General features: G+C 49.6%; 5 protein-coding genes across 5 annotated transcripts; 3 read left to right on the top strand and 2 right to left on the bottom strand.

The window, feature by feature from the left end:
* The first annotated feature begins 168 nt into the window (after window positions 1-168).
* PV10_05214 (uncharacterized protein) lies at window positions 169-2,275 on the top strand. The gene is made up of 4 exons (XM_016369843.1): window positions 169-338; window positions 407-456; window positions 507-625; window positions 677-2,275. Exons 1-4 carry the CDS (start codon window positions 260-262, stop codon window positions 2,151-2,153), a joined length of 1,725 nt encoding a protein of 574 aa, XP_016225631.1. The 5' UTR covers window positions 169-259; the 3' UTR covers window positions 2,154-2,275.
* Window positions 2,276-2,404: 129 nt separating this feature from the next.
* On the bottom strand, window positions 2,405-4,964 carry PV10_05213 (uncharacterized protein; the record flags this gene model as incomplete). Its single annotated transcript, XM_016369842.1, has 2 exons — window positions 2,405-4,171; window positions 4,557-4,964. 2 exons carry the CDS (start codon window positions 4,962-4,964, stop codon window positions 2,405-2,407), a joined length of 2,175 nt encoding a protein of 724 aa, XP_016225630.1.
* Window positions 4,965-5,587: 623 nt separating this feature from the next.
* On the bottom strand, window positions 5,588-6,770 carry PV10_05212 (uncharacterized protein; the record flags this gene model as incomplete). Its single annotated transcript, XM_016369841.1, has 2 exons — window positions 6,244-6,770; window positions 5,588-6,066 (listed from the first exon to the last, which is right to left on the bottom strand). Exons 1-2 carry the CDS (start codon window positions 6,560-6,562, stop codon window positions 5,588-5,590), a joined length of 798 nt encoding a protein of 265 aa, XP_016225629.1. The 5' UTR covers window positions 6,563-6,770.
* A 6,986-nt stretch (window positions 6,771-13,756) lies between these two features.
* PV10_05211 (uncharacterized protein) lies at window positions 13,757-14,830 on the top strand (the record flags this gene model as incomplete). The annotated part of the gene is made up of 1 exon (XM_016369840.1): window positions 13,757-14,830. The coding sequence occupies one exon, from the start codon at window positions 13,757-13,759 to the stop codon at window positions 14,828-14,830; it is 1,074 nt and encodes a 357-aa protein (XP_016225628.1).
* A 4,288-nt stretch (window positions 14,831-19,118) lies between these two features.
* On the top strand, window positions 19,119-22,080 carry PV10_05210 (uncharacterized protein). The gene is made up of 4 exons (XM_016369839.1): window positions 19,119-19,301; window positions 19,417-19,451; window positions 19,502-21,407; window positions 21,459-22,080. Exons 1-4 carry the CDS (start codon window positions 19,123-19,125, stop codon window positions 21,745-21,747), a joined length of 2,409 nt encoding a protein of 802 aa, XP_016225627.1. The 5' UTR covers window positions 19,119-19,122; the 3' UTR covers window positions 21,748-22,080.
* The last annotated feature ends 721 nt before the right edge of the window (window positions 22,081-22,801 follow it).

Here is a 22,801-nt window from a genome sequence, read left to right as displayed (position 1 = left end):
GCAATAGTGTTGATGGAATTGATGAAGTGAATCTGATGATATTCATAAATCCATGACGGCGACGGAGGAACGATCTTCCAGCGTCTCCACCTTTCCTCCAAGGCAACTCCACTTCTATCAATTACGGAATAATGTCATGATCGATCATGATCGATCAACGTCGCTTCACATGACCGCAGTCTCTCATGTCTTGCGTCTTCATATGATTCTCCATTCCCTCCTTGCTTGTCCCTAAACCTACGCGTTGGCTGCCCAAATCATGTTCCATCAGGGCGACCTTCAGAGTGGCATTGGACTCGCCGTTCAACAGTCCAAAGCCGTGCTCTGTTTCATACAAGGTATATCTGTCTACCCACCCCTCCACTAGCCCTTGTTATGTCGACCTACTAACACATCGCGTCTGTAGATGATACGGATGCCAGCGCACAGTGGGAAGAAATTCTCAAGGACGATTCTGTATGCTCTGTCGCAATCAACGACCGCTCTCATTCGCTCATTCATCACAGTTGTCCTCTGCCATTGCAGCCCAGACCATTGCACTGCGCCTCCAGGCTGGCTCGCAAGAGGCGGCCTTCTTACAACCGATCGCCCCAATACAGAGTACTCCGGCTGTAATAGTTATCAAGTGAGAGACACCCATGGTCATAATCTCCCGGACAATTGTTGACAGACCCAGGAATGCTCAACTACAAGCCAATATCCAGGCCGGACAAACAACCCCCGGAGACCTCAAAACCCGCCTCCTTTCGTTATTTGGTATAGAAACAGAAGGAAACACAGAAGCCAGCCAACAAGAGCACGTTGGGCGCACCGATGCTACCACAGAACAGACATTCATACCATCTTCATCAATCCAACACCTTGACCTCCAGCCAGCTCCTGGCCAGATGAGACTACCTAATAATGCATATGATGCCCTGCGAAATCACACTCAGAAACTCTTGGACGAGGGGAACTCAAGCGCTGAAGTCTTTCAGACCCAGCTTTCCCTCATGAACAACATCTCCATATTCCACGATGAGGTTTCGAGACTCCGATCCTCAACAGCACCCCCAGAACTCTCCGAATATGCTCGATCGCGGTTACTACGGCTCCCTGCTGTAGGTCTGAAAATCCCCGGTCTACGCAAATCCTCTGCCGCCGCTCCATCCTCATCCCACGATGCGCCTGTGCCGTCATCTTCCTCCTCCCAGCCAGCCCCAACCACCACATCAATGACTTCGCCACCTCCGAATCTACCACAATCACAACCCCCTACAGCCATTACCACCACTAGTTCAAACCCCGCAACCTCATCCCAACCCAAAGTCGGTTCGAAATCAGACCCGGACAAACAAAAAGCCCAACGAGCTGAATATATCAAACTACAACGAGAACGCGAACAGAAAGCCCGCGATGAACGAGAACGAGTGAAAGCACAGATCAAAGCCGACAGAGAAGAACGTCGCCGACTAGATGACTTAAGAAAAGGCATTCTACCTCCGGGCGACTCCACCACGGCATCCTCAAGCTACGCTCGGTCCCAACGTCCCAATAACAGTGAGATCCGGATACAAGTCCGAACATTCGATGGCAGCACCCTACGGTCTACCTTCGCCCCATCAGCAACCTTATCCACAGATGTAAGACCATGGATCAATTCCACAACGGAGAACACAATACCATATAACCTGAAATTAATCCTAACACCATCACCCATTCGAAGCATCGAGGCCAGCGAAGAAGAGCTCACCCTAAGCGATCTTGGAATCGTCGGCAGCTGTACACTGGTCATGGCCCCGGTCAAGGGCTACGTAGAATCCTACACTGGCAGTTCTGCCGGTGGAATGTTGAGTTCCGCCGTCAGCGGAGGGTATAATTTGGTCAGCGGCACCGCAGGATTTGTGTTTGGCGGTGTCAAGAACATCCTTGGCTATGGTCAACCATCGGATGCGCCGTCGTCTTCATCGAGCTCTTCCGTTCTTGGTGGTGGAGGACCCGGCTCTGAATCTGGCTCTGGCCCGTCTGATCGCGATGTGGCGAAAGTCAGGGTTAGAACCCTGGCGGATCAGAGAGCTGAAGCTGCTAAGCGTGGGAACCAGTTTTATAATGGCAACCAGTTGAATTTCGAGCCGAAGAAGAAAGACGATGATGAGGATGATGGTAATGGGTAATGGTGATGGTCGTCGGAGTAAAAAGGATTGATTCTCTTCTACCAAGCAAAGAGCCTAGAGTAGATGATAGAGAAACAGCCTATTTCCAACTCATGCTCTCTGGGGGTTTGAATATCTGATTTATTGTTGCATCAACTGCTGTTTTGGAGCACTCCCTTTGTCGTGAATGCTAGCGTCTCTGCATGTGGTAACGTTCGGTCTATTAGTACACTGTCGTTCTCGTCGCCAATCCACCCCTTTCCTCTCCCCCCTCACACTTGCCTAGAATTGACTCTAGTACTGAGAGTCGTAGGCTCTGAAGGATAGCTTGGATAGTCATGGCTGCTTCGATCTCCATCTCCATCTCCATCTCCATCTCCATCTCCATTTGCATCTCGGTCTTGATACCCATTTATAGGGCCAATATCAAAGACAACAGGCTTCACATCGGGATCCCGAATCATCATCATCATCATCATCATCATCTCTATCTCACCATTGACTCCGTCACCTCCACCCGTTTCGGTGACATGAATACTCTCCGTGACCATCGGCCCAATTCCTGGTCCACACTCGCCGAAAATGACAGTAGTTGAAACCTTGCCATGTGGCGCGGCCGTGACTGTCGTCGTGGGAATACATGTTGTAGTCACGACGCCTAGATCCGATGTGTATGTTCTACTGTGGGATTTGTATTGTCGGTATGTATGTGGAACACTGGCAAGGTCGCTTGATGTGTAGATCTGTCCTATTGTGGGAACGGAGCTGCTGCTGCTGATGACGATGCTGGTATTGGTGCTGGGGTGATCCGTGGATGAATTGAGATTCAGGGAGAGAGTGTGTGTCGTATGGGTGCTGATGCCAGAGGTGAGGGATGAATTCGATGATCCTGTATTGCTCATTGTAAACGTATTGTTTCGTCTGGTACATGGTAGAGTCTGACAAGCTTCATCTGCGGTTCCGGTGATGGTTGATCTTGGAAGTGTCAATGTCGGTACAGTTGTCACCACCAGGGACATGGTCGTGTACTCCCATTCCGTGAGCGTCGTGACGACGCTGACCACGTACGTCGACGGATGGTGCGTGCTTGAGTTGGTTTGAGTAGAAGTGGATGGAGCGACAGATGCTGAAACCGATTCAGTGGAGTTTATTTGAGACGTCTCGGCCTTTGTGCTAATGTCCGAGTCGTCTGCTGTACCCAACGATTCAGAGGACATAGGCTGTGATGCGACAGCGAACGTCTGGTTTTCAGACAAGGATGTCTCTGAGACTGCTGTCGTCATTGCACGCTCTGTATCTGTTCTGTTTCTTGTTATAATCACGGTGGTCGAGTACATTGGCATCGTTACCGTAGTGGTGGAGGAAAAGGATGTTGTATCGAAAGAGCTGCTGTCGGGTGATGTTTCACCGCTGCTTGTCTCAGGTAAAGTTATATGCAGGGAACCCCAAGGAGGTGTCGTGGTTGGCGAGGTGAAAGATGAATCAGGGATAGAGTGCCCCGGATGATGAGATTCGCACGGGGCGCCCAAGCCTAATAAAGTCGGCCACCCTGATTCAAAATTAAAGCACTCAGTTGTGGACGCAGATTCGACCAACCATGGATTTGATGGTATCGACTGAATGATAACCTCAGGTTTGTCCGAAGTATGAGTATCTATCGGGTTTGTCGCATGTGCCATTGTTGCAGGGTCGGTCAGCGTCACCCAATCGCCAGAGCTGTCTGGTGCCGGAACTGGATGAACTAGACCACCCTGACTGGGCTGCAGGGCTCGATCCGCAGCGACAAAGCCTTGGAGAACGAGTGAGACCAAAAGACTTTGTGCGAATCGGCTTCTGCATGCTCTGCCTTTGCGACCCATTCCTCGAAACAGAGGGGCTTGTAGATCGAGAAAGCGAGGAAGAATCATCTGTGGGCGAAGATGTCTGTAGACTCGAAAGTTGAACGATACAGACGAGGGAACTTCGCTGATTGACAGATATGGAGAGTTGAACTTTGAATCCGAGTAAATGAAGTAGAGGCCAAGGGCTTTTTCGAGGTTCTAAAGATAAGTGAGACTTATGTCAGAGGTAGGCTCATAAGAATGGTAGACCAGATCATGTAGACCGTGGGGTCTGCGTTTTCATTCGGGTACGGCTTTCGAGATGAGGATGCAAACACGGTTGGGGAGTGAGCATTGGTTCGGTCATCTTTTGTTGAAGAAAGAAAGTCATGTCTTAGTAATGTCGAAGAGCCAGGACTTCCAAACCAATTGATTGGTATGACTCGGTAAAACAAACTGCAAACGCGTCCAGAGCGTGCTAAAAGTCGGTGAAATGTGAACCTTGAGGCCTTCCATCTTAGACAAACAACACGAGTGTCAGAAACGCCAACCCCAGGATGGCTGGCCAATTCACTGAGCTCATGTAGCCATGACCTTGATATACGATGCCGCCCTCGCCATTGCTGCCACCGCCACCATAACCTCCACTCCCATCTGCTCCCTCTCCTGGACCGCCCCTGTAAGGATCACCTGGAGGGCCCCAAGTGTAGTAGTAACCGGTCCAAGTGGCACAATTGACGCTGAATCCACGGTCGTCCCAGCATCTCTGTCTTCTCTCTAAAGGGTTTGGCAGCAATGGCGCAATAGTCACTAGTGCAGAGAACGGTATCTGATGATCAGGAACGTTGACATCAGTCCTGGCGATGGAGGCCAGTGGCAACGGGAGGCCAGTGATACTCGGTGAGGTAGTTGCTGTTGAGCTTGCAAGGGATATCGACACGTCGGTTGGTACCTTTGTGATTGCAAAGCATACAATCCTCTGAATGAGCAGAGCCAATATAAGGATCTTCATGTTGATTGATAGAGACTCTGATCGGGAGGGGAGCGACTCTAAGATGTTGAAGATGAATGGTCGAGGCGACCAAGCTCGAGGGTTTGGAGACCTTTTAGACCAAGCTCGAATTTTCTCCCCACAAAGCTGTCGTAGTCAGAGGAGATGCCCAAATGTGGAAATGAGGAGATATCGGTGTGCTCTAGATTGGCTCGGGCATCAATTGGGAATCCAACCATCAATAGCCTCTCTTAGCGCTGGATGTCGGTGAGCAGTATGCAGCCAAGCGTGGCGAGTCGTGATTGGTCCAGGCAAAAGCTTCTTCGGCAGAGTGGTCTGCGACTTTGAGCTCCAGCGCAACATTGGGAGACATGATCATGGCAGTAACCAAGATGCTGAGTGATTGATTTGTGTGCCCAGTCTTTCAGTGCTTGTATCAGGGCTGTGGCGTACATGTTTGTGTTGGACTGGGAGACTATCAACATTGGAGTCTTGGCGGAGAGCGTGTTGGCACATTCTTCGGTCAACCAGGGCGATGGTATCACGAGAGCCATGTCAATGTCGGGTAATTTGACGCATTGGGCATTGGAATTTCATCATGAAGCGACCAGTTGCATTTCAGGCAGCTATAAAGCAAGCCTCGATCATAGTGGAGGAGGTGACTGGTTATGGTCCACGGATAATGTGTTGTCAATCAAAGAATCCCCCAGTATCTCCAAAGTTTTCTTGTAGACTCGGGATAGCGACAATTGTATGGATAGTGTACCTGAATCTTGAGTATCTTGATCATCGTTGGGCTCGAGGGAAGTGTCGCTGTCCTCATCGTAGGTTTCCATGTCGGAAACATCTTGAAGACTGGAGAGCGCACCACTTGCAGAGGCTGCATTAACCGCAGCGACGCGAGTTTCTTCTATCAAAGACTTGATGCGGACCTTTTCTGTCATCGAAACTGTGTGATGCATGGACGATTCTGTGTCACGTGAGGCTGCTGGTTGTAGTAATGAAGCAAAGCCTTGATCAATCCTGGCAACGATTGAAAAGAATGAAGTAGAAAATGGAAATGCTTGGGAGTAGCCACAGATCATTCCCGCAAGGGAAAGTAGATAAGGGATTTGGATTGTGGCTATAGAGATGCTCGTCAGAAGACATGGAAAGGGAAACCTGCAGGGCGGTACTTCGACAGCTGGCAGGAAGGCAGATGTGAGGCCTGCGAATTGAGATTCCTTGTGGACACAAAAGCGGAAGATCCAGAAGTACAACCCAACGCGGCATGTATCAAAATATGAAGAGGCGTACTTACGTGTACCGCTGATCCAGACAATATCAACGAGTGGATCGACATCTGAGACGAATTGGTCATATGTGGTGTACCCTGGAGTGTTATCCATATCCTGGTTCTCATTGCTGAACTTTTTGGCGTATCTTCGGGTGATTCTGAGGATCTTGTCATCCAGATAATTGATCAAGGCAATCTCCTTTGCCGAACCAGGCCGCAGCGGATGTACACGAGGTATGGGGAGGCGCGTATTTCGCTGTGGAACAGAAGCCGCACTGGGCGCAGGTGAAGATGCTGATACTGGAGGAGAAAGGAGACCACCTCCACCGTATGAGTCGGCCATTTATGTCAATAGAAAGGTGAATGGGAGGGGAGAGACTATGATCTCGCTTTCAGGGACGAGACGGTGGGTAATCGACTTGCAGGCTGGCGATGGGTCAGATTGAAGAGTTAGTGGACAACGCCTAGAATCCTGGTGAGAGAGTGGACAGATGAAGGTGACCAAGTCGACATTTTCAACGTGGCTTGTCCATGTATAAATGATAGAAAAGAAGTGATGAGAAACGCAGGGAAAGATTGATGAGGACCTCAATTGATCAACAATAAAGGAAACTGCGGAGGATTCCCCACGATCGATGCTGCCGGACTCCGTAGTGCATATGCCAAGGCGCTAGAGATATACTTTTGACTAAAATGCTGATATATGACGCTGCTATATTCAACCCCACTCTGACCAGTGCCTCTTCAAAGCTCTCCTGTATTATCCTCGCCCCACCTGTGTTGAAGGCATCGTGTCGCCAGGATCACCATGTTGTACACCCCAGTTCTCGATGGCTGACTCTCTTAACGATTTGCGACCTCTAACACTGGAAGGTTTGGATGTAAGAATGGGTGGATATACTTCCAACGCCCCCATACAGCTTGAGCCCCTCAACCCCTTGCTCGTCTATTTACCTGACTATGGAGTCCTCATCTGCAAAGAGTGCAAGTTTGCTATCCAGCCCAAGGCAATTCCCAGTCACCTTCTAAGGCATCGTGTTTATCGAGAGAAGCGCCGGGATTTGCTCAGCCTGGTTGCCGATTTGACGTTGCTGGACCCCGCCCAAGTCTTGGTCCCGTCACCAAATGTGCGCCCTATCCCGTATCTCCCCATCGCTGATGGATATCGGTGTCTTGTACAGAAATGTGGTCATCTATGTGTGTCTTATAAACGAATGAGCCAACATCTTCACCAGCAACATCAAACAGTCCGTCTCAGAGATGTCGATGATCAAATGGAACGAGTCTTTCTGCAGACTTTCTTCCGAGGCACTCAAATCCGCTACTTTCAGGTCAGCCATGACGGTCTATTTGAACGGCCTAAATCAAGCCAGCAGAACCTCGACCATCGATTCTTAGAGCCACAGACTACAAATGTCACCACACTGACGGCCATATCTCATGAGAACACAATGAGTCCTGCCCAAGATGACCTATTGACCAATTCTCACATACAGGATCTGATGTACATGCATCACTACGTAACAAGCACGGCGTCTTCCCTCACTCGAGGGACAGAGCCAGTCACTTTCTGGACTCAGGTGATTCCTCTTCAGGCAAAGACTCATACATTCCTCATGCACGGCATACTAGGTGCTGCCGCTTTCCACAGTGCAATGCTAGCGGCAAGCGATAATGAATGTGCTTTCCATCATGGCGCGGGACTTAGGCATCAGTCAACTGGGCTAGCTACTTTCCGGAAACTCATTGGTAGCCCGTCTCGTCAGACCAGCACGGCCCTTACGGCGTTCGCCCGGTTACTCGGAATTCAATTCTGCGAGGAGGCTCTCCTAGAAGCCAAAATTTCTGTCTCCAGAAACGATGAAAACAATGATTCAAGCCTAGCAAAGATCTTGGAGTTTTTGTCGATGCTAAATGGCGGCTGTGATCTTCTCTTGGGTCTGCAGCCGTTGCTCCCTCCTGATTCTGCCCTTCGCTTGTCGGGTGAGGCTTTACAGGGCCTTGAATCACTCGAAATACCACCAGATGCCCTTCTGGACTCAACTCCTTACATTGTCAATGATGTTTTCGCTTGGATCGTATCTCATACGAGAGATTCGACTCCTGATTCCAATCACTTCAGTATCAGCTCTCTGGAAGATGTCCGAAATCTTGTCTTTTTGTGCAGGGATATCTCGAAACTACCAAGAAGCAAGCCTGCTTCAATCGGTTGGATCGCATCAATCATTCCGCGGCACTCAAGCTTAGCAGACCATATTCCTCTCATTATCTCAGCTGTTACATCGTTGTGTCGTTCAACGAATCATTTCTCCTACAACATTTCTTCCAAATCACAACTGACACCTTGTCCAATACTTCTATGCTATCCTCACATTCCCACAGCCATATATTCAGAGTTGGCATCACTTCCGACAAGGCTTGTTGGCAGAGTTACAGAGCTCAATGAGCCGGATCTCCGAGCATTTGACCACGCCATGGCAGCACTTGCGTCAAGCTTTGCCCGCAGCTATGCAACTGATGCCACGTGGGCGAGGTGGAATGGTGTTGAGAGCTGGCCACGGATGCTTCCGGACCACTTTCTTGGGATGGCAAAGGCCAATCACCCACTTGCTTTGCTGTTGATGGTGCACTGGTGTGCGCTTCTGTCCAGGCAAGAAACTTCATATTGGTTTTTGCAGGGGCAATCTCAACGGATGCTGAATATCATCTTCAACAACCTGGACCCAGATTTACTGAGCTTTGCGAGAGATTGCTTCGCGTCACTAACCAAACATTGACCGCGAACAACGGAAAGTGGAAATGGCTAATGTTAAAACTATTCATATACTTCACCCACTATTCGGAAACACCTTCAAGCCGATGCCTTTCTGTCATCTTCGACTTCAAATTCTCCACCGGAGCGTCAACCTTGTAATTCATTGTCTTTCTCATGTCAGAAGTGAACCAGCATGAGATTGCCGCAACCACACCAAAGGGTGCCGCAATAATGAAGACAACTCTGACGGAATCAGCATAAGCCTGCTTCAGGGCAGTAATCCCAGCGGAGATGATGCTAGGTGTCAGCCCTTCGATATTGGCTAATCCAGCCTGATTGTTTCCAACCAGTGCAGTGACAAACCCTTCCACAGATGTCGCAGGGAGACCAGCCTTCAGAGCTGCGACTGCAATGTAACTCGGCAGCTTCTGTTTCAGGCGATGCGTGAAGGCGGTGGCATATATTGCAGTGAAGACTGCTGCTGCAACAGACCGCGATGAGACCGTGACAGCCGTGGCCGTCGCGATAAGGTGGTGTGGTGTGGACAATTGAACCATGGCAATAATGATGATGATCAACCCGCCAAAGCCAACCCCTGCTAGCCCGGCGAAGGCGAGAGTACTGGTGTCATCATCTGGTTGGATTGTACTCAGGCCAACAATACCTCCCGTGAAAGTCAGGAAAGCTACTGTCAGAGGTTCTTTGAGTCTCCTCAGACGAGTACTGATCAAGCCCCATACAGGAGTTGACAGCAAACAAGCAATCCAGTACGGCTGCTGGCGTGCGACTAGTACGAATGGATCTTGTTCGAAAAGAGAGAGATTTCTGGAATTGTCAGCAACTAGACATCTCCGAGCCCTTTTCCAAATGACCACTCACAGGATTGGATAGAAGCCGACATAAGAGAATAACAAGATACCCTCGGCGAAAATCAGCCAGACGGAGATCGCAAATGTTCGGCCCATTCCATGGTCACCCCTGAACAGGTCATGATGTAAGAAACCCGTCGAGGTTCCTTTCCACTCATAGATGCCAAAGCACAGGAGGACAACCAGACCAGTTACCAGGGTTCCAAGGACGCGTGAGTTTGTCCAAGCGTACTGTTCGCCACCAAGGGTGAGGCCAACCAAGAACAAGCTTAGCCCAGCGGCAAACAGCACATAGCCTGGTAGGTCAAGGTGTGAGATTTTTTGGAGGAATCCCAAGTGATCAAGACGGGTATGCCTTTTCGGAGGTCGATAGCCAAACAGAATTCCTAAGCCACATGCACCCCAGAGCCCCATTTGAATCCACTAGCACAGGTCAACATTGGTCTTTACTGTAACATTAGAGAGAATATACCCAGAATTTACGCCATCCATCGACTGGGTTCGCTTTGGTCAGGGCCCCGATTATGAGTGGTCCAGTACACGAAGCCAATGCTGCTGCAATATTGATCCAGACTTGGCCCACTTGAGCATAGTTAGAGATGATTTGTCTGTCATCAAAAATGTTGTCACTCACTTGGCCTCCATTTCCTCGGCAATATCTCACTAGGGATTGCATAGCCAAGAGGCGCGGCCGAAAATCCAAACGAGATCATTACTTGTGCGCCGATGAGCCTGGATATGCTTTGCGACCCAGGTGCTATGGCAGCGCCGACGAACGAAATCGCAATCAGCAGGATCATCAGTACCTTGCGGATTTGAAAGACATCCGAAATTGATGAAAGAAGAGGTGCCAAAACGGCTTGTGGCAGCGTGAGGGAGCTCAAAACCCATATCTGCACGTCTGTTGCATCCAGACTGGAACCTATGTACGAGATCTATTATCATTGAGGTTAACTGATGCTTCACCATCTGAACTTTCCTTCCACTTAGAGACATACCACAGCTGGGGGCGACAACAAGGCAAACACAATGACATAGTTGTAGAGCCACATGGAAGCTAACGCAATCCAAGTTCTGGTATGCAGCTCCGGCTCATGCTCGATGTCATCATATACCAAATCGGTATGGACTGGATCTGTCCAGTCTTTTTCTGAAGATTGTGCTTTTAAGTCCTCAACCAACACAGTTTCTGGCCGGTTGCCATTGCTAGCTGCTGAACTCTGAAGCTTCATTTTACCGTAATATTCTGCAAAGCGCTGTTATAAACATGAGAGTTTTGTTCACAAGATGTGCACCAGTCTTAACACAAGAAGAGCATATATATATGTCTACAGCCTGACAGTCATACAGAAGACCCCAGACCTAGCTCTGCGGGCCTGACTAAAGGTTCAATGTGGGACTGTTGATATCTCGTGCTGCTCAGATTATAGTAACAATACGATTATTCTTCCGGGGCACAGATGGTAGCCGGCTACCATTCCCTACCCCGTAAAGATATGGGTAACGTCCCCGCAAAAGTTAGGCCCCTACAACTGAGAACATTATATGAAGTTCTCTTTAATTGGCATAGTGCAGAGGCGACTTGCGTCCTCTCTGGAGCCGAAAGCTAATTGCTCTTGTCGTGGTAGAACATGATATGTGGTTCTCTCAGAAAGGTAAAGTGTAATGTTCCAGCAGCCAATCGAGCGCCCTCTGTACACCACCCAATCTTTGATGGGATCTTCGACAGCCTAATTGTCGCGAAACGTCGAACTATTTCATCAATAACACCCCACAAGTCAAAACACGATGGGGATGATGTGGGACGGTGGCGACTCGGAGCTGTGCTTTGTCACTTCTCAGCATGGACAAGTTGATAGGGATGCGCCCAGGGACATAAATCGATCTATATGCATTTTGTATTCTGAAAGCACATGTATCATTACGGATAAAGTCCGAACCAGCCTCGACTACTCTTCTCGAGCTTTTCCTACTTGTTGATGAAGCGCGATCATGATCGATTCGAACATCAGTGCCTCTTCCATTGACGGTGTCAAGAGACACCCTGAAAACGGCATCAACGTGGTCGTTATCGGCGCAGGTGTTGCGGGTCTCCAAGCAGCGATAGAATGTTGGCGAAAAGGCTGCGATGTCACAGTTCTTGAAAAAGCTGAAGAGCTCTCACCATTGGGTATGTACATTTCCTTCTCCGGTTCAAGAAGGCACTGGATGCTAATTGGAGTGTCTAGGTGACTTCTTCACCATTACGCCATCTGCATTGACCACACTGAAGGACTACCCTAGCATGCATGTCGATTACCACAAATGCATTTATGACTGTACGACTCATGTCTACACACCATCTGGACAGGAGATTTATTCGACAGTACCGGAGTGGAAGCGAACGAACACTCCTCATTCAGCACCAGACGTCAATATATCATTCCTCAAACGTCGACCTGTCTACGCGCGGATGCAGCTTGACCAGGCCGAGCGACTTAACATCCCAATTCTGTACAATGATGGTGTTGTCTCTGTCTCTGAATACGATTCGTTTGTCATTGTCAAGACCAAGTCAGGAAAGGAATATACCTGCGATGTCTGCATCGGTGCCGATGGTATTGGGTCGAAGATCTCTGGATTCAATACGGGTCCTGAGATCACTGTTCAAGATAGTGGCTATGCCGTGTCTCGACTGGCCTTTCCTCGCTCCAGTATTCGTGATGGCTCACCGGCTTCCTCATTGTTGAAAAACATCGGTCAGAGACCTCAATTTCGAGTGTATGTCGGCAGCGATATTCATCTCATTTTATTCTTGACGCCTGATTATGTTGCTTTTTGCTTCACTCATCCCGTAAGTATCACATCTACACGCATATCGATGAAACGAGTACCTACTCATCCTCCTTGTACAGGACTACAGTGACGCAAAAGAGTCCTGGTCAAATCTGAAAGACCCATCAGATCTCATCCCTTATTTAGAAAAAGCCAACGGCGAATGGGATCCAGCAGTTCTTGATTTCATTCGACAAGCCCCAGCAGGGGTAGTAGACTGGAAATTGAGATGGCGTGACGGGTCACCGCAGTGGACATCAGACAGAGGCAGGCTTGTGCGCTTGGGAGATTCTGCACACGCTTTTCTCCCGACAGCTGGAAATGGTGCAGTCCAAGGCATTGAGGATGCCATATCTCTAGCAGAGTGTCTCAGAATTGGAGGCAAGAAGGGCGTTTGCCATGCCACTAAAGTCCACAACAACCTGAGGTAAGCTTACTTCCCCACTGATTGAATCATGGTATGTTTTGTATCTAATCAGATTGATGACAGATTCGAGAGAGTAAGCATACTCCAGCAAACAGGATTCTTGAATCGGGAGGAACTGCATAACGTGGATCTCGAGCCCAAGAATGGATCAACCGATAAATCGAAAATCGGTTTCTTCAAGATTGGACGATGGGTCTGGGGTCATGATCCGGAGGCCTATGCAAGAGACAGCTATGAGTCATGTTTGGAACATTTGCTTCATGGAACGCGCTTTGAAAACACCAATATACCCCTCGGACATACCTATGTACCGTGGACTTTGGAGTCGGAGAGGAAGAGGATGCAAGCTGGAACCAAATCGAACCTGAAGCAAAATGGGGATTGGAGCGCTTAGAGAACTCTCCCACTCGTCAGAGACAAATCAGAAAGTTTATTGCCACGTAAGATGCTATGGTGTCTCGCGTGATGAACCCAGCCAAATCGGAGCCACTCACACCGAGTGCCGAGTGGACGACGTGTTTGTGTTCGTATTTAGAAAATCCTTGTGTAACCCACCATGGCTGGGAGAATCCGTAGTCTCTGTTCCCCCACCTCTCTTCATGACAGCTATGAACGTTTTGCGGGATGGCCAGGTGTCAATTTTGAGGAAACATTCTGGTCAGTTCGTGTACCATGGGGTCTCAACGTTGTGATTCCGGAGCATTCCCGATCATCGATTCTCATATCCACTTGTACGCAAAGACACACATCCCATCGTTGGCTTGGGCCACAGACCTTGCTGAAGACTTCCCGCTCAATCGACAAAACAGTGTTGACGAATATAAAGCTGCCGCAGGTGAACAAGCCAACCTGGTTGGATTTGTCTTCCTGGAGACTGATCGCAAGTCCGGTCTAGAGAGCACGGAATGGCAAGCCCCTTATGACGAAGTGGATTTCTTGATCCGAATTGCGAAAGGAACGCCCATTGGAGGTGAAGGTCACTCAACTGAAGACAGCAAGCTAGTCCTAGGAGTCGTACCTTGGGCACCAATTCCTGCTGGCCTAACTCTACTGAAGCAGTACGTGGAAGAATTGGAGTCTAAGTTTGCCGAAGCTGGGATTCCCAAAAGGCTCAGCGGATTCAGATATCTCCTACAAGACAAAAAACCAGGTGTAATGTTGCAGCCCGAGTTTGTCGATGGACTACGATATATGGGAGAGAAAGGCCTGTCGTTCGACCTTGGCGTTGATTCACATCGGGGTGGCATGCACCAGCTGGTAGAAGCAGTGGAGCTATTGCAACGACTACAAGACTTTGGCAGCCACGTCAGAGTCATTCTGGACCATTTCTGCAAGCCCAATATGGCTCTCACGGCGACAGATATACAGAATGCACATCCTCAGTACGTGGAGTGGAAAAGGCACGTGGAGCAACTGGCCAAATATCCCTTTGCATACATGAAGCTGTCCGGATGGATGACGGAACTGCCACCGCAAGACGAGAATAATCCGTTGGACATCGAAGAGATGTTGACGCAGACTAAACCATGGGCAGATGTCATCTTTGACGCCTTCACGCCTTCCCGGATATTGTTTGGCTCGGATTGGCCGGTAGTCAATCTTGGAGGAATGGGAATTCAGAAGTCATGGCAGTATTGGCATGATCTGGTGGAAGGAATGCTCGATTCCCGTGATCTGGACACCAAATCAAGGGCTCAGATATGGTCAGGGACGGCGATCAAAGCTTATAACCTTGCAATGGACTGACATGTGTGAATCTGAATTATTGGAAGTTGACAAATGCGCCTCCATCCACCAGCAATGTGGCTCCGGTGACATAAGACGATAATTCACCACAGGCCAGAAACAATGCTGGACCAGCCATGTCATCCGGCCGACCAAGTCTTCCTAGAGGGATCCTGTCTTCCATATACGCTTTCTTGTCACTGCCGTCCTTCAGGTCATCATCGTTCAACTGAGTGCGGATGGTTCCCGGTAGCAAAGCATTACACCTGATATTGTACCTCCCCAATGCCGTGGCAGTAGACTGCATAAGAGACAAGATACCCGCCTTTGTTGGGGTATAGTGGCATTGTTGAGCTCCGCCGACGAGAGCAGAAATGCTTGAAATTCCAATAATGGATCCACCTTGGGGCTGCTGCTTGGTCATCTGCCTAGCGGCAGCTTGGACAGCGTAGAAAGATCCAGAGAGGTTGGTGTCCAGATGTCTTTGGAAAGACTCTGGGACGATATCCAGGAATTCCTCAAATTTGCAGATCCCAGCATTCGACACAAAGGTGTCCAGCCTCCCGAACTGTGCAACTGTCTTTGCCACTAGGTCCTGTCCTGTCCCCGGCTGGGATATATCCCCCGCGACGGTCAGCAAGGGGACTTCATCCTCCGTCTGAATTGACGAGGATGGATCGCGAGACCGTATTGCATCCAAAGCATCCGTCCGAAGTGAATTGAGGAGGATTTCTTCGTCTTTGTTGTGTGAGGAGAGATAGTTGATGGAGACTTTGGCCCTGTGGGAGAGGAACAGTATTGCAATTGCCCTTCCGATGCCTGTAAGACCCCCCGTGATGGCGACAACATGGCTAGACAGAAGGGGCGGAAGAGGCATCTAGAATGGTTCCCCCCTTGTCAATGCTGAGTGATGATGATCGAGCTTGATGCTAGTCGTCGGGTGGAGGATGCGTTGTGGTGTTCGAATGCCAAATGTCGCGGCACATGCACCTATCTTTTACCAGTTACAGACATCGTACTTCGTCTCCGTGGTATATCCGGATACCAAAAGCAAAGAGCTGAAAGACAACTTTACATTCTTGCTCGAAGTTCAAACTCTCAGGATGATGTTTCGCTTCCGGGTCAAGAAAAGCCGAGGCGGGGGAGAACTCTCCCCCAATCCTAGGTTCAAGATACGAGTGGACCAGTCAAGGTTTCAAGCGTCATCGCCTATGCCAGATCTTCAATCTACTGTTGGCCGGGTGCCTGAAAGAAAATCTTAAGCTCGCAGCACGCCCCTCGCCCCCCGGCACCCTCGGCCGCTAGCAATAGTAAAGCTAACCCACAGAATTCTTGGCCACGGATTTGAAATCTTAGGCATCACACGTGGACGACAACTTCATTGGGATACATCTGACGATAAGTCTAGGTAACAGGGTCGTCCGATGTGGTCCGCATCTGAGTTAGTGGTTGGAATTGGATTATCATAGACGCTTAACTTACGAGCGGCGACCTTCACTACGCACGAATGGCGCGTCAAGGATCCTCCAAAATCCAGGCTCTGGTCACTGTATCTGGAATGATAACTTTTCTGGGGGCTTTGGTGAGTATATCATGACTGTGGCAAAGCTCGGCTAATCGATATTGATCATCAGTCTATGACGCCTCGCATCTCAATCCATCGCCAGGATGACGCGACAATCATTCGTTACCAACACCTAAAGGTATCTTCCCACACGTTTGCTTTAACCTGTGGCGCTTGACGCGGTTTTGACCCTTCCACGATAGAAAGAACCATCGACGCCACCACCTGCTGACACCGGGGTGATACTGGCTCCAGGGCCAATACCCAAATCACTACCAACACCAACGGACGCGATGCGTAAAACAGCTACTAATACTGATTGGATTTTCGATACTGGTGCCACCACTCACGTATGTACTAATCGCTCACTGCTACATGGCTACGACCGACTCAACCCGTACAATAACCGAGTGGACCCGAGGGCGGTCGGATATTTTGGACCTAATCCCATTGCCATCGTTGGCGCTGGAGATGTCACATTCACTCTTCCCTCAACCGGGGCTGTAAAGCTAGCTTCGGATGACCAGGGTGGAGGACCGCGAACCCGCTCAGTTTACCGGCTTACTCTCAAGAATGTGTCTCATATCCCTGAGGCTGGCGTCAATCTGATTTCATGGTCTCAGCTGAAACGAGCGAAAGGAGTTCACCTCAAGCTGGTCGAGCATGATGATGGCAGCCTCATTGTCCAGGATCGAGGCCGACGTCTCATGCGATTCGAGCTGCGCGGCGGCCTCTATTTTCTAGATCAGATCCCCGATGTGCCTGAACAGCTACGAGCGCTTTCAGAGTGAAATCCAGGCAATGAAGCGTTGCATTCGCTTGCAGTATTCGGCACATGTCCCCTTTCCATGGTCCTTCTCAGGATGCGGATGCATTGACACCCAGCCAACCACAACGATTCGCTCACCAAAAGTTAAGCGTTCACGTCACCTTGTCCCTCTGAGCAAACGCCTCACTTGAGCTCTGTTGGACCTTCGACCTGTTCGCCTAAACATGGTTTCCATTAACCTTGGTCTCACCATTTGTTTCGACCGGCAACGACAACGACTTTTGGGGTGCAAAGCCTAGGAGGTTTGTGGCGTCGACCAAACGAGCGTTTGGGTTCAACTCCAAACCAAAGCCTGGTTTGTCCAACACACTGACATCGAGATATCCATGCTCAGGAATTGGTTCATTCAGAAACAGGTCTCCAAAGACAGGTTGGACACTCTTGCCATCCGGACTGTTGGCCAAATATTCTTGGAATGGTGAGTTATGCTGGCTGACGACAAAGTGGTACGAGTACGGGCCTGAAGCGTGTGGAACAACTGGAATGTCATATGCTGCCGCCAGCGCGGACACCTTGAGTAGCTCAGTGAGACCTCCCAGCCACATGACATCAGGCTGAATGATATCTACATTTCGGCCTTCAACCAATTTTCGGAATCCATACCGGGAATATTCATGTTCCTATTTCGGGTCAGTCCTGGCGCTTTTTCATGTTAGGGGCAAAGCTTACACCGGTGGTGAACTTGGTATCAGGATGGGCCCTCTTCAGTAACGCAAATCCGTCGAAGTCATCTGGTGAAAGAACCTCCTCCCACCAATCGACTCCGATATCCTGTCTCTTGGCTTCTGAGACCAACTCAATGGTATATTGCACATTCAAAGACATCCAGCAGTCGACCCGCAGGGGGAAATCAGGCCCGATGTCTTGGCGGTGGTTTTTGAGGAACTCGATGTTCTTCTTCAAACTCTCAGGCTCCTCTGGACTGTAGGGCAATGGAACCTTACCGCCAGAGAAGCCCATCTTCTTGGCTGCAGCAGGCTCAGGGCCTGTACAATAGAAATGTAGCTTGTCTCGTGTTGCTCCACCAATCATCTTGTAGACTGGCTCGTTTCGGATCTTTCCCAGAAGATCCCACAGAGCCAGATCTAGGACTGAGATCACGGCGACTGGTAGTCCTTTGCGGCCATAGAACATGGAAGCTCGATACATTTGCTCATAGATGTCATTGAGATCCCGTGGATCACGGCCAATGAGAAATCTCTCGAAATGCTGTTGGACCAGCCAGCAGCCAGGCGGCCCTCCAAATCCAGTAGCAAAGCCCTTGGTTCCGTCCGTGGCCTCTATCTCGACGCAAAATGATCCCAAGACATTGATACCAAATGACGTCCTGGACTGCCGGTATTTCTCCCATTTCGACATTGGCGTGGCGATTTTGTTATCGATGAGCCAGTGGCCACCTTTGACATTGTGATAATCACCACCCGACCCAACACCTTGGATCACAAAAGTTCGTACAGTCTTAATGATGGGAAAGTCTTTGATAGTGGCCATGATGAAAGAGTGGTGTCTCTCAAGAGACGAAGCAAACTGTACCTATATGTCCTGACTATTGGATAAACTATCGGTCATGAAAGCGAAGAGAAGAACATCCATTGATGAAGAACACAATTCTAATAAACAGTTCGGGCTTGTTGGAGAAGCTATATCCCAAGGCCCGCACACCGTTTCCAAGACACGTAGCTTTTCGTATGAAGTGAAGATGGCCACTATTTCGTTCGGCTGATCGGTACATTGAAGACCGGGAGGCGTAAAGCAGCATGTCGGTTTTCGTATTTGTCCGAAGAACAAAGTGCCAAGGTCACATGACACAGATCTCACGCACGTGATTCCGCCAATCCCTCCTCCTAATTTCTTACAGCTTCGGTCATCAGACAATGTCGCTCCGAGATCCTCCTTTCACCTTCGCGGGATAATGTCATCATGGTGGGCAGAACCGAATCCACCATGAATGATCCCAATTACCTTCTGTATGGCAACAATGGCAATCTGGCCGCTCAATCGCGTCCCCGCCGATCGTCGGCCTCGACCTCTCACTCAGATTCTGGGTCTGAAGATGAGAGGGATGCATCCAAGAAACGTAAAAGGGCTATGAATGTCACGTAAGCATCATCTGACAACCTCCATCTGTCGTCATATTCTTTGCTCGCCATGTCCCCATCTCAAAATTGCGATTGTGCTCCAAGTCCAGAGGTTGCTGATGCCCATACCTGGTAGATGCGAAGCATGTAAACAACGAAAGGTCAAGTGTGGTATGTCCATCTGTGCAGGTATCACCTGACATCACTCACTAACCTTCCAGATCGCGCCCAGCCCGCCTGTGGGTGGTGTTCTAGAAATGATAATCCATGCGAATATAAAGAGAGGAAAAAGCCCGGCCTAAGGGCAGGCTATGGACGTGAGCTTGAAGCAAGGCTTGACGAGCTCGAGACTCTTCTTCATGAGCAAGGTCGGCAGCTAGCTGAGCATCTCAAAGCATCGTGTGGCCCCAGTTCCAAGGCTTCTATATCTGGGGTCAAGGATAACATTACCCACCCTAACGATCAGGCTGTTAGCCCTGAGCATCAGCATCGAGCTATCTTCGAACCGCAGGCAACGCACTTCGGTATTGATGGCACCTTCCAGAACCAGCCTCAAGTTCTTGATCCCACGCTCAAGCCTTCGACATCCCGCCAGAATTCCTTGCAGTGCCTTTCAGGGTTTCAATCACAACCCCTTCCGGACAGCCAAGGCATACAGGCTTCGAGCTACTATACTCCCTCTGCACAATCCCTCACTTCACCTCACTCGGCTGGTGCATACCATGGTACACAATCTCTCAATGACCGCTTTGCATTGCTTCCGCCATATGACATGCTATATTCCTTCGTTGATCTTTACTTCAAGCACATCAATGTCTGGTTTCCTTTGCTTGATCGAAAAAGCACGCTCGATACGCTATTTGGACCTTCAGCCTTGGACGAGCCAGACAGGGTCTTGTTACATGCAATAGTTGCAACAACTCTCCGTTTCTCAACCGACCCTCGACTCACTACTCAAAGCAGACAGCATTATCATGATACGTCAAAGCAACGTGTTCAATTGTTCGGCCTAGAGAACTCAAACGTCCGAGCCTTGCAAGCTCTGATAATCCTTGCTCTGGACATCACTGGAACGACTAATGGGCCACCTGCATGGAATCTGCTGGCTCTGATTAGCAGAAGTATGGTTCAACTCGGTCTTGCGATGGAGCCCACCTCCTCCCGAACTTCACCAATGTATCCTTCTATTGCGACGTTGAGGGCCTGCGTGTTGGCCGAGCCAAAAACCTGGATCGAGGATGAGGAGCGACGCCGCTTGTTTTGGGCCATCTATATCCTGGACAGGTATGCCACTGTGGCTACTGCTTTCGATTTTGCGCTGGATGAAAGGGAGGTGGACCGCAAACTGCCCTGTCGAGATGATCTTTTCGCTGCCAACAAGTTCGTCGAGACCAGATGGTTTCGACCGCAGGAACGCACACGGTATGCGACTGCACTCGCGGATAATCACGGGCACTTTTCCTACCATTGTGAGCTTATGGCTATTCTGGGTCAGGTGCATCAGTTTCTGAAACGACCTGTCGATATTGGTTCTCTGTCTGATGTAGAACAATGGCAGTCATCCTATCGTGCACTTGATAGCGATTTGAATGCATGGCACTTCAGTCTGCCAGATGATTTCGCAAGCGTCACTCGATACATCAAAAGCAATGTTCCCGCTAAGAATATCAGCTGCGGGTGGGTGATGCTGCATGCGGCATACTATCTCACCGTGATCCGGCTGAATTCGTCGGCAGCATACCCAAGCCAGACATCGCCGATCTTCTCATCATCTTACAGCGCCATGCAGCGATGTGTATCAGGTGTCGACAATTTACGCCAGTTGTGTCATTTTGTCAGGCTCAGTAACCTGCTTGATAAACTTGGACCTCCTTTTGCATTTGCCGTCTGGGTTGGAGCTCGTGTCACACTGGTTCATGGCTCCACTATGGATCATGAAGTGGACCCCGACATCGACTCACTTGTTGCCACTCTTTCGGAGATGGGAGAACAGTGGCAAGTTGCAAAAAGGTATAGTGAAATTCTCAGCAGAGTGTTGGAAGAGTATCGCCAGTCGCAGAAGACAAGTGGAGTGACCGGAGAGAGAGTGACACCGTCGACGGTGAAGATACTGGCCGACATGCGAAGGTAAGGCTTCTGCTCATGTTCACTGGTTATAATGCTCATATCGCAATTCAGGTGTGCTTATGATCTTGACTTTCTGATATCTCGCCAGCCCCATGCTGCTGTTATCAAGTCATACCATCCGACTAGGGCCAATACTCCAGCCCCTAACGAGCTCGAGTATCTCGATGTTTTCGACCTCTTCAACTTTCCACGGCCTCCGATTGGTCAGGAGATGCTGGAAACCCCCCAACCGCAGTCAATGGGCGAAGCAGCCCCCGATATTTCGTTGATCAATGGTGCTTTGATACCCAATTTCGCAGTTCCCAACCCGGACACCGACTGGCTATTTCATGCTAGTTAGTGGCAGTGTCTCGAGGACAGGGTAGATGTGACGCGACAATCCGTGATCGATGTTGAGAGGAATACGTATGAATCGATTGTTCTGGAACATGTATGGCTGGAGAAGAAGTCATCACGCCATTGACGCTTTTAGTTGTGGCCCTAGGCGAGGCTGGTAGGGCCAATTCGTATCTTCATACGGCGTTCGGAACGTCCCGCCTCAGAAACAATCGGTATGATGGACCTCTTCTGCGATCTGTTGCTAGAATCGGCCTTAGACTTAAGTCTGACTTGTAAGGAGCATCGATTCAGCCTTGTGCTAGGCCAGGTTAGAGCAAAGGTTGGCTATCGGGCGAAAATAGCAGATGCAAAACATCTTGGAAGCTTCATTGGTATATCCAAGCTCGTCGTCGCGCGGGAATTGAGTCCAAGTCTGACTTTAGACCCTTAGGATCCGTGGCGTACGAGCGAGCCAATAACACAGCTGAAACGCCTTTTGAAGAGACTCTCAGCCTTCTGAGCTGTGATAGGCGAGCAATCTTGGGGCAAGGGATTACTCAACACATCGACTTGCAGGATCAAGCATTAGCTGCCTAGATACCTAGCTCTGCTAGCTATACAAGGAGGGCCAAATCTACGAAATCAAAAAATATAGGATTGATCAAGTCACATGCAGTCTCACCTCTTCATACATGACCTAGTGGCTTTTGTCATCATTGCATCTTGGCCTATGCTCTCCCATGAAGTTGAAGGTCACTTGCCACTTCTATAGAATTTGATGCAGTCAACGACATGGTGATTTTGCCACGCCATGTCATGAACATCTGATCACTTGCGGGGATGTAGCAATTCCTCATGATTCGTTGCGCGACGTCCGCCCCCGTTGGAACCGTAGCGGGACTGCAGGCTGCCATTGTGCTCTTCCGTATTCTCGTGATTTGTGATCCAACAGTTGACTCGAAATGACCTTCTCTGATCCATCTTCAAGGATCGTAATACACTAGACTGTCCTGCGGGATTCGGATCGAGAATCTAGCGCGACAGAAGAGGAGGAAGAGGATCGATGCAAGAGTGAT

This window comes from Exophiala mesophila (genome assembly GCF_000836275.1).
Source record: "Exophiala mesophila strain CBS 40295 unplaced genomic scaffold supercont1.3, whole genome shotgun sequence".
Taxonomy (NCBI): Eukaryota; Fungi; Ascomycota; class Eurotiomycetes; order Chaetothyriales; family Herpotrichiellaceae; genus Exophiala; species Exophiala mesophila.
This window is presented reverse-complemented; position numbering and strand designations above follow the sequence as displayed.